Source organism: Conger conger, chromosome 3 (assembly GCF_963514075.1).
Source record: "Conger conger chromosome 3, fConCon1.1, whole genome shotgun sequence".
Taxonomy (NCBI): Eukaryota; Metazoa; Chordata; class Actinopteri; order Anguilliformes; family Congridae; genus Conger; species Conger conger.
The window spans coordinates 1,643,059-1,654,916 of record NC_083762.1 but is presented as its reverse complement, the minus strand read 5'-3'; the positions used below and the strand labels follow the sequence as shown (position 1 = coordinate 1,654,916).

The 11,858-nt window shown below is 49.1% G+C and overlaps 1 protein-coding gene across 3 annotated transcripts in view; it reads right to left on the bottom strand.

The window, feature by feature from the left end:
* Nucleotides 1-3,157: 3,157 nt before the first annotated feature.
* Nucleotides 3,158-11,858, bottom strand: part of LOC133124187 (serine/threonine-protein phosphatase 2A 55 kDa regulatory subunit B beta isoform) — a 78,088-nt gene continuing 69,387 nt past the window's right edge. For all 3 annotated transcript variants that reach the window (XM_061235156.1, XM_061235157.1, XM_061235158.1), the window contains 5 exons: nt 10,981-11,158; nt 7,468-7,632; nt 6,378-6,547; nt 5,392-5,483; nt 3,158-4,456 (listed from right to left, as the gene is read on the bottom strand). In XM_061235156.1, the coding sequence (XP_061091140.1) occupies nt 4,177-4,456; nt 5,392-5,483; nt 6,378-6,547; nt 7,468-7,632; nt 10,981-11,158 (885 nt within the window). In that variant the 3' untranslated portion in view covers nt 3,158-4,176. The remainder of the gene's footprint in view (nt 4,457-5,391; nt 5,484-6,377; nt 6,548-7,467; nt 7,633-10,980; nt 11,159-11,858) is intronic.

Genomic DNA, 11,858 nt, shown 5'->3' with positions numbered 1-11,858 from the left:
AAGCAAAATATTCGGATGGTTTTGGATAGAAAATAAAGACACCCCTCACCCACTAAGTCAGCCAGCCAATCGCCATCAAACATAACTGATTTCTACCATGAGGCTAAACTACTGCGTATTACCTCGTGCTAAATGGCTTGTTTAGTACTTCGATCGGAGATCTAGGAAATGCGAGTTTCTGCTGACGAGGTGTTGGGCTTGGAGGGAGTGATCTTCCGTTTGGTGTGAAAGGTACAGCGATTGGGACATAGGACTGTACGAGACACTGTGTTTCAGATGTGACGTCAAACTCAGGACCTGACTCACTGTGGTAAAAGATCCCATGGGACTCAGAAAGAGTAGGGGGGAACCAAACTAAACCAAACTAATGCCAACTAATCATCCCCCAGTTTAATTAGCTCAATTACTGAGCTTATTAGCTCTCTCTCTCTCTCTCTCTCTCTCTCTCTCTCTCTCTCTCTCTCTCTCTCTCTCTCTCTCTCTCTCTCTCTCTCTCTCTCTCTCTCTCTCTCTCTCTCTCTCTCTCTCTCTCTCTCTCTCTCTCTCTCTCTCTCTCTCTCTCTCTCTCTCTCTCTCTCTCTCGGGTCTACAAACCCATCCCAATGACAAAATGATCCATGGACCCTTGTACTTGCTCTTGTAGAAAGCAATCCATGTGAGAGAGTATTTTCTCTAGGAGCCAGCAGTTTAATCTGGGCCCAGACCAGATTATTAGTCCTGCTCTCTATATTTCCATGAATTTGGCTGTGATAATAACTGCTAATTAAGAGCACATAATTTACCACACACACACACACACACACACACACACACACTGCGTGAAAGAGCAGCTGAGTACAGATAATGTGATTCGTTTTCGCTCTCCTTCATTCTAAAAGATGACATAATTGCTCTTGTGTGACAGATTTTACTGGTGAAAGTGGTTTTGCTCAGAAAACTCAAACATCAGGCTAATTTGTCAGGGCTCCCAGCAACACATGCACGCACACACACACACACACACACACACACACACTCACACGCTCACAAACACGCACACACACACACACACACACACACAGACACACACACACACAGACACACACACAGGCACACACACACACACACACACACACACACACTCACACGCTCACAAACACACACACACACACACACACGGGCTCCGTACGTCTGCCATCTCACAGCAGCTGCTTCTGCACAAACGTCTGATAAATCTGCCCGACGACCCATTCATCACCAGTGGCCACGGGACCTCATAACAAACGATCCATGCCAAGCTTACCCACTGATTTAAGAGACGTGCATCAATCATGCTTACACTTCCCATATTCGGCTAGCCCTGATGGTGGGTGCTGGGTTTGGAAAAGGGATTACACCAAGCAGTAACACTGTCCATGATCGGTCCATAAATAAGCAATTTCATAAGCATGACAGACATTCATGAAAGTGTGTCTATAACGTGTTCATACAGTGTGTGTCATGGTAATGTTTCAATTATTGACTCTACCTGTGTGTGCTGCCTCAAATACCCACCTGGATCAGTCTCCCACTGACCTGGGGCCTGCTCCACAAAGCAGGATTACTGAGTTAGCTGGATAACTGCACTGAGTGAAACCCACAAAGCAGGATTACTGAGTTAGCTGGATAACTGCACTGAGTAAAACCCACAGAGCAGGATTACTGAGTTAGCTGGATAACTGCACTGAGTGAAACCCACAAAGCAGGATTACTGAGTTAGCTGGATAACTGCACTGAGTAAAACCCACAAAGCAGGATTACTGAGTTAGCTGGATAACTGCACTGAGTCAAACCCACAAAGCAGGATTACTGAGTTAGCCAGATAACTGCACTGAGTAAAACCCAGAGAGCAGGATTACTGAGTTAGCTGGATAACCTCACAGAGCTGTTCCAGGTTTTACTCAGTGCCGTTATCCAGCTAACTCTGCAATCCTGCTTTGTGATACGATCCAGAATCCATATCACAGTTGTGTTCAGAAGTAAACAGTTGATTGAATGAGTGAATGTGAAGTATGTGCATTTTCTCTGACTCATTTAGTTATTTTATTATTAATATGTAAGCATGATGGTGTTTCTGGTACTAGCTGGCTTGTCTTGGAAAGCTTAGTACTTTGTTGCTTTCTGATTGCAAACTGTTGAGGTTTGGAAAAAAAGACAAACTGCTTGATGAATTTCAACTTGAGTAACTTTTTTTTTTTTTACTTCAATGAATCCTAGTAAGCTTTGACTGCATGACAAGTAAATGCATTTAAATACATTCTGAGCTATAAAACTTTGTTTTCATTATGAAGTTTACAACATCAGTTGTTTAGAAGACATTACATTTTTATTTTAAAGGAATTGTAGCTAAAATTCCCTGATATCACAGAACCGTCGTCACTGGTGAGGCTACGTCGCGATGCCGCCCTTGTGCACGTCTCGACAAAACACACGATCCCCGTCTCCAATCGTCCACCGAGCCGGAATTCCACACTCCGACTGTCTTTGGAGCAGGAATAGGAGACGGAACACAATGGAACTCTGTGGTGGTTGGATTCGATGACTCATCGCACAGACTGCCAGGGTTCCGACAGGAAGCAGAGGGGCGTGACAGGAAGCAGAGAGGCGTGGCAACAGGAAGTGAAAGTGGCTTCCGTTACCTGCTGTTCTCCTTTTTTAGGAAATGAGTCGATGGAGCCGTGAATTACCTCCTCGCCTGGCGCAAAGAACGGCCATCACAACGAACAAAACCAAACTCCTGAACAACAACAAGGTATAAGAATCAACGGAGGAACAATTATGGCTGTTAAATGTGTGTTCAGGCAGGCAGAGTGTTTGCACACGTATTAGACTATTGCAATCCTGGATTTGAAAAAAAGCTCTTAAATCAGGGAAAAAAATTACAGTACATGAAATCTAGAGAGGATTAATGTTGATCACAAAATGTCTGATGGTTTGCCAAGTTTTAATTGGTTACTTTCTTTTTCCCTGACAATAAACGTAAATTATTCACATTGCTTTGAAAAAAGAAATCCACAATCATCAACCCCTTCAAGAATATTACAGAGAAACAGTCATCATTCCAACATTACCCCAAATTCAACCCCTGCCCTGACCCACCCTAGCCCCCCCCCCCCCCCCCACCCCCCTCCCTGTCAGACGGCTCCACACGCACAGCTACTGTCCATAGCCTGGAGTCCAGTGAGATCCACAGCAGGGCAAAGTTATTGAAGCTTTTGGAAACCTTTGCGTTTCCCAAATACCAAAAACAAGGCACCTCCGCTTCTTCACTTAAATATTCAAAGAGGAAACTAAAACGAGTAAAAGAAAGTTAAATTAAAAAAAGACCCCTGGCCAGGGGAATTCCGCAATCTTCTCCAACGTCCAGTTTACTGTAACACACCTCCCTCCGATCCGCTTCAACAAGAGGAGAATTACAGGAAGTCTTTGCGTTTCTCCCATTTCTCATTTTTGTAGGAATTCAGCCATGTATATCACGGCCACTTCCTTGAACTCTGTCATTGGCCAGGGTGTCCATGTGACAGGAAGTGAGGTCACCCGAAAGTTCTATATGTAAGACAGAAGGGTGGCACTAAGAGGGATGGAATGGGCGGGATTAGGGTGCAATTCTTCGGTTTAAACAGCAGTTGTGAGTTTCCTTTGTTTATTTTCACCGAGCATCACATAATTATTACTTCTGTTTTCATTTCATTCATTTTTTTTTGAGTGCTTTAAGAAGATTTGGAACTGAGTGCTGCTACATGTTGTTTAATGTGAATTCTCCCAGAAATCCCTCCCTCAGTCTAGTGCATAACCCATGAGGACTCCTTCATGTTTCACATGAATAAATAAAATAAATATGAATCTTCTTCTGGAAGCGAGTGGGGGGGGCGGGGTTGTGCAGGACAACGTCAGCCTGACGGTGTCGTTACACTACGCCCTGAGGTCATGCCGGCAAAGTCCCCGTCCGTCAGTTTCCGTAACATTTCCATCAGTTCCATATCAATTTCTAATAATTTCCCAGCATTCCTGTCTCTCCTCCCGGGACTACCAGCCACAGAGAAGCGTGCTGTGCTTCTCCGGGGGGATCTGCGGCACGTGACCTCGACGGAGGCCGTTTCCCGGTGAAAGAGAGCCACTGAGGGTCCGTGGGACGGGGGACCGCGGGTGGGCGTGGCTCTAGTTGACCTTGTCCTGGAAGATGTAGAGGTTGTTGGTGGCGGCCACGGCGATGATGTTCTCGGCGGGGTGCCAGGCGGTGTGCAGGATCTTCTTGCTGAAGTCCAGGCTGTCCACGCTGATCTCGTCCTTGCGGCGCTTCCCGCCCACGCACACGCGGCGGGGCTTCAGCACCGCGCGCGGCTTGCTGCTCTCGCGCGACGCCTCCAGCGTCACGTCCCGCTTGGTGTTGCGGTCGAACATCCGGAAGAAGTTGTTGTAGGAGCCCGTCATGATGACGCTGCGGAAGGGCACAGGGAGCAGAGACAGCGCACACAGGCGGGAGACCAGATCAGCCACAGCCAGGACTTATGGACACACCACACCTGGGACCAGCAATGCATGGTCCTCAAGGGCTGAGAAACCGCTGCTTTTCCACCCTCCCTTTATCTGGGAGTCAGGTGTGTTCACTCTCCCTTTACATGGCTGTCAGGTGTGTTCACCCTCTCTTTACCTGGGAGTCAGGTGTGTTCACCCTCCCTTTACATGGCTGTCAGGTGTGACCACCCTCCCTTTACCTGGGAGTCAGGTGTGTTCCCCCTCCCTTTACCTGGGAGTCGGGTGTGTTCACCCTCCCTTTATCTGGGAGTCAGGTGTGTTCACCCTCCCTTTACCTGGGAGTCAGGTGTGACCACCCTCCCTTTACCTGGGAGTCGGGTGTGTTCACCCTCCCTTTACCTGGGAGTCAGGTGTGTTCACCCTCCCTTTACCTGGGAGTCAGGTGTGTTCACCCTCCCTTTACCAGGGAGTCAGGTGTGTTCACCATCCCTATACCTGGGAGTCAGGTGTGTTCACCCTCCCTTTACCAGGGAGTCAGGTGTGAAGACTAATTACTAATTACCCAGGAGAAAAGAGAAACAGGACTGGATTTGGACTCGAGGGTCCGGGTCGATGATCCTACATGGTGTTAAACCTTCACACTCAGACCTAAGCAGACCAGGGTCAAATTATGTAATTGTATTGCATTCGAATACTTTTCTGTGCTCGATTGATCTTGCCTGGTACAATTGAGCCGACCAAGGCCCAGGCCCAGAAGGTGGAATTTGCACTTTTACAGGAGTATTTCATAGGTTCCAATCCAGACAAGCTCAGTAAAGCTTAGAAAAGTATTTGAATAAAAAACAATTGCGTATTTGAGCCAGGCCAGGACAAGAGTGCTGCAGAGTGTGGCCTCACCTGTCCGCCCCGTTCCACACGCACTCGAACTTGTCGAAGATGCAGTCATTCTCGTACAGCGAGCAGAGCTTGCTCCTCAGGTATTCGTGCACCTGGAGGAGACGGGGTATGGGGGGGGGGATGAGGAATGTTAAAAGGACGTGAGGAGAAAGATTAACGCTTGTGACAGGAATGATGATGAACACAAGACGGGCTGCGATGCGATTTCTCACAAATAATTGTGTGTGGTATACTCCCGGCAGCTCAGCTGTGTGGGGGGGAGGAGTCACAGTGTGTGTGTGGGGGGGGGGGGAGTAAAGCACCCGGTTTAGGTCAGTGTGTCAATTTGCAGCACAAATTACTGGGCCACCAGCCAGGAGAGCAGCATCGATCACGGGGCATCTGAGCTCGGACCCCCCACCCCCCACCCCTAATAACCCCCCCCACCAACAAGCAGCCCATGTCAGTCTTGGTTAATGATGACACATTAGCTCTGGGCCTGACCCCAGCTGACTCCCCCCACTGTGGTGCAGTCCAGACGAGACACTGTGGACGTGTCATTTCTCCGCAGGTGGGCCTAACATGGGCCCTAGAGTCATGCCAGAGACAGAGTGCTGCACGTTTTTAAGGAAGATGGATTTGACACCTGATGTCTGCCATCTGACGTTTCTTCCCATCAGGGAGGTTTTTTCTCACCACCATTTGTTTTTTGTTTTTTGTTTTTTTACTTTGTGTGCTCTTTTGTGGGTTCAGACGTGGGGTTTTGCCCCTTTTTTTTGCCCTTCTGTTACTCTGTAAAGTGTATTTGTGACAGCTTTCTGTAGAAATACATTATATAATAATAAAAATACCCTGGTTGGAAGTGCTCATTGTAGTTGACTGCTACAGACGGTGTGTCACAGGAGCAGATATGATGTGTGGTGAACAGTGAGGGGTTGGTCGCAGACAGGGTGTCGGCTTTGCGGATACAGGTGCAGTCCGAGGGGGCGTTGCGCAGGTAGCCTCACCTGGTAGGTCTCCAGGGGCTTGCTCTCCATGTTGAGGTCCCACACCTTCACTGTCAGGTAGTCCCGGGTCATCAGGTAGCGGCCGCTGTGGCTGAACTTCACGTCGGAGATGGAGGAGATGATCTCGGAGAAGAACGAGCGGTTGCTGGGGTCCTCGGGCTCCTCGAAGACTGTAATCAATCAATCAATCAATACAGCAATCAATCAATCAAGCAATCAAATGTAATTTATATAGCACATTTCATATAGGAAGCAAGTCAATGTGCTTTACACAAGCAGATCAAATACAACAGATAAAAAAAAAAAAATCAATCAATCAAACAATCAAAATAAAACCGGGTTAATGTTTGGGTTAGGGTCAGGGTTAGGGGTTAAGGTACAGATGTACTCACACTTGGAGTTGTTAGGGTACAGGGTTAGGGGTCAGGATACAGGGTTAGAGTACAGGGTTAGGGTCAGGGTTAAGGGTTAGGGGTTAGGGTACAGCGTTAGGGTCAGGGTACAGGGGTTAGGGGTTAGGGTACAGGGTCAGGGTACAGGGGTTAGGGGTCAGGGTACAGGGGTTAGGGGTTAGGGTACAGCGTTAGGGTCAGGGTACAGGGTACAGGGGTTAGGGGTTAGGGTACAGGGTCAGGGTACAGGGGTTACGGGTTAGAGTACAGGGTTAGGGTACAGGGTTAGGGTCAGGGTACAGGGTACAGGGGTTAGGGGTCAGGATACAGGGTACAGGGTACAGGGGTTAGGGGTTAGGGTACAGGGTCATGGTACAGGGGTTAGGGGTCAGGGTACAGGGGTTAGGGGTTAGGGTACAGGGTCAGGGTACAGGGTCAGGGTTAGGGGTTAGGGTACAGGGTCATGGTACAGGGGTTAGGGGTCAGGGTACAGGGGTTAGGGGTTAGGGTACAGGGTCAGGGTACAGGGTCAGGGTTAGGGGTTAGGGTACAGCGTTAGGGTCAGGGTACAGGGGTTAGGGGTCAGGATACAGGGTTAGGGTCATGGTACAGGGGTTAGGGGTTAGGGTACAGGGTCAGGGTACAGGGGTTAGGGTCAGGGTACAGGGTCAGGGTTAGGGGTTAGGGTACAGACTCACACTTGGAGTGGTTGTCGCAGAGTGCAGACGCCCTCATGTCACACAGGCGGATGGAGCCCTTGCTGCTGCTGTAGACGAAGGTGTTGCAGTGGTGTGGGTGGAACTCGGCCGCCGTGATCACCTCCGTCAGCTCCTCCATGTTGGCCGGCTTGATGTCCACGATGTCTGAGAGCGTGGAGCTCAGGAAGAACACACGGCCAGTCAAACATGGCGGCCTCCATCAACCGGCTTCATTCGCCACTCATCAGCTCCCGTAGGAACCCACGGAGCTGTTACAGATCTCAACCACAACCACAGACTATTCTGTAGGAGTCAAAAGTGGAGTCAAAAATTAACTTCTTCCCAAATTTCTTGTGGAACTATTGTGGAAACTGTTCCTAGATACAGTGGTACATTCAGACCCGGGTCAAACGCGTAATCGTCTAGGATTTCAACAGATTTCTGTGCTTGATTGATCGTGCCTGTGATTGAGCCAACCAAGAAGACCAGAAGGTGGGGGTTGCACTTTTTGAGAATATTTCATGGTTACCAATACACCAGACAAGCTCAGCAAAGCGTAGTATTCCCAAACAATTACGTATTTGACCCAGGTCTGACTTAATGCACCACTGTATCAGTGAGCAGTTTCCACAACAGTTTGGTAAAGCAATTTGGAAAATGAGAACGGGCAAAAATCAAAGTGAACCGAATTTTGTTCTACTTTGATTAACTCAGCTTTGATTGATGTATTGAGAGATTTGTGTAAATGTCGTTGGACGTTGAGTGGGTGCCCAAGGCACTTATGGCCCAATAACCTGTTAAAGCATCGATAAAGCCATCGTGCATGACCTGTAGATGACCCTCTGAACAGTGGATTTAATCCACAGCTCTCCGTTTAGGACAAACTGGCCAGTCCTGAGATACAGAAACCAGCATGTCCAACGTCTGGAAATACTGCTCCGGCAAGCACCATAAAAGCAGTTATTAATCTGTGAAATATTCATACCTGTATTTCATATTAAATAGCTAATCTGAACACGAACTGTTATTTAATTTAAAAAAGGTTGATGCGTATTACATCGTAAATAATATCCAGCTTGGCCATGCTGGTTGATCATCTCATACCCAGCTAGACCAGCTTTATGACCAGCTCATACCCAGCTAGACCAGCTTTATGACCAGCTCATACCCAGCTAGACCAGCTTTATGACCAGCTCATACCCAGCTAGACCAGCTTATGACCAGCTCATACCCAGCTAGACCAGCGTATGACCAGCTCATACCCAGCTAGACCAGCTTTATGACCAGCTCATACCCAGTTAGACCAGCTTATGACCAGCTCATTCCCAGCTAGACCAGCTTTATGACCAGCTCATACCCAGCTAGACCAGCTTTATGACCAGCTCATACCCAGCTAGACCAGCTTTATGACCAGCTCATACCCAGCTAGACTAGCTTTATGACCAGCTCATACCCAGCTAGACCAGCTTCATGACCAGCTCATACCCAGCTAGACCAGCTTATGACCAGCTCATTCCCAGCTAGACCAGCTTTATGACCAGCTCATACCCAGCTAGACCAGCTTTATGACCAGCTCATACCCAGCTAGACCAGCTTTATGACCAGCTCATACCCAGCTAGACCAGCTTTATGACCAGCTCATACCCAGCTAGACCAGCTTTATGACCAGCTCATACCCAGCTAGACCAGCTTATGACCAGCTCATACCCAGCTAGACCAGCGTATGACCAGCTCATACCCAGCTAGACCAGCTTTATGACCAGCTCATACCCAGCTAGACCAGCTTCATGACCAGCTCATACCCAGCTAGACCAGCGTATGACCAGCTCATACCCAGCTAGACCAGCTTTATGACCAGTTCATACCCAGCTAGACCAGCTTTATGACCAGCTCATACCCAGCTAGACCAGCTTAATGACCAGCTCATACCCAGCTAGACCAGCGTATGACCAGCTCATACCCAGCTAGACCAGCTTCATGACCAGCTCATACCCAGCTAGACTAGCTTTATGACCAGCTCATACCCAGCTAGACCAGCTTCATGACCAGCTCATACCCAGCTAGACCAGCGTATGACCAGTTCATACCCAGCTAGACCAGCTTTATGACCAGTTCATACCCAGCTAGACCAGCTTTATGACCAGCTCATACCCAGCTAGACCAGCGTATGACCAGCTCATACCCAGCTAGACTAGCTTCATGACCAGCTCATACCCAGCTAGACCAGCTTCATGACCAGCTCATACCCAGTTAGACCAGCTTATGACCAGCTCATACCCAGCGAGACCAGCTTTATGACCAGCTCATACCCAGCTAGACTAGCTTTATGACCAGCTCATACCCAGCTAGACCAGCTAATGACCAGCTCATACCCAGCTAGACCAGCTTTATGACCAGCTCATACGCAGCTAGACCAGCTTTATGACCAGCTCATACCCAGCTAGACCAGCTTTATGACCAGCTCATACCCAGCTAGACCAGCTCCATGACCAGCTCATACCCAGCTAGACCAGCTTTATGACCAGCTCATACCCAGCTAGACCAGCTTTATGACCAGCTCATACCCAGCTAGACCAGCTCAGTTTTTTAGCTCATAAGGCTGGCAGAGCTGGTCTACAGCAGGGTAAGGCTGGTCTACAGCAGGGTAAGGCTGGTCTCACAGCAGGGTAAGGCTGGTCTCACAGCAGGGTAAGGCTGGTCTACAGCAGGGTAAGGCTGGTCTCACAGCAGGGTAAGGCTGGTCTCACAGCAGGGTAAGGCTGGTCTCACAGCAGGGTAAAGCTGGTCTACAGCAGGGTAAAGCTGGTCTACAGCAGGGTAAGGCTGGTCTCACAGCAGGGTAAAGCTGGTCTACAGCAGGGTAAGGCTGGTCTACAGCAGGGTAAGGCTGGTCTCACAGCAGGGTAAAGCTGGTCTACAGCAGGGTAAGGCTGGTCTCACAGCAGGGTAAAGCTGGTCTACAGCAGGGTAAGGCTGGTCTCACAGCAGGGTAAAGCTGGTCTACAGCAGGGTAAGGCTGGTCTCACAGCAGGGTAAAGCTGGTCTACAGCAGGGTAAGGCTGGTCTCACAGCAGGGTAAAGCTGGTCTCACAGCAGGGTAAGGCTGGTCTCACAGCAGGGTAAAGCTGGTCTACAGCAGGGTAAGGCTGGTCTCACAGCAGGGTAAAGCTGGTCTACAGCAGGGTAAGGCTGGTCTCACAGCAGGGTAAAGCTGGTCTACAGCAGGGTAAGGCTGGTCTACAGCAGGGTAAAGCTGGTCTCACAGCAGGGTAAGGCTGGTCTACAGCAGGGTAAGGCTGGTCTCACAGCAGGGTAAAGCTGGTCTACAGCAGGGTAAGGCTGGTCTCACAGCAGGGTAAAGCTGGTCTACAGCAGGGTAAGGCTGGTCTACAGCAGGGTAAGGCTGGTCTACAGCAGGGTAAGGCTGGTCTCAGAGCAGGGTAAGGCTGGTCTCAGAGCAGGGTAAGGCTGGCAGAGCAGGGTAAGAGAGATGTTCTCCCGTGGGAAGGATACTGAAGCTCCGGTTGGTGATCTCCAGGTTCCACAGGTTGACACGCAGGTCGTCGGTGGACATGTAGGTCTCGTAGTCGCTGTTGACGGAGATGGAGTTGATGTGGTAGGTGTGGGCGTTGGAGAAGACCCGTCGGGGCGTGGCCTCCACCATCAGGTCCATCGGTCGCAGCACCGGGACCTGAGAGAGTGAGAGAGGGAGAGAGAGAGAGAGGGATGAAGAGAGAGGGAGAGAGAGAGAAAGACAGGGATGAAGAGATGGAGAGGGAGAGAGAGAGAGGGAGAGAGAGAGGGATGAAGAGAGAGAGACAGGGATGAAGAGAGAGAGAGAGAGAGGGAGAGAGAGGGAGAGAGAGGGATGAAGAGAGAGAGAGGGAGAGAGAGAGACATGGATGAAGAGATGGAGGGGGAGAGAGAGAGAGGGAGAGAGGGATGAAGAAATGGAGAGAGAGAGAGAAGTATGAAGAGATTGAGAGAAAGCAGGGATTCCCGGGAGGAAATTTCCAAATTAGCTCAACATCTCCCAGCAGTAACATGGAGGCTGTGGTGAGGTGATGCTGGGCGAGTTGTGTGATAATGGTGTGTAATATTGTGTGGTGATATTGCATATTTTGTTGTGTAATACTGTGGAACTGTGATATTTTATGTGATGTTGCGTGACGTGTTTTATGTGATGTGTTTTATGTGATGTTGTGTGATGTTGTGTGTTATTGTGTGATGTGTTTTACGTGATGTTGTGTGATGTTGTGTGATGTTGTGTGATGTTTTTATGTGATGTTGTGTGATGTTTTTATGTGATGTTGTGTGATGTTGTGTGATGTTGTGTGATGTGTTTTGTGTGATGTTGTGTGATGTTGTGTGATGTTGTGTGATGTTGTGTG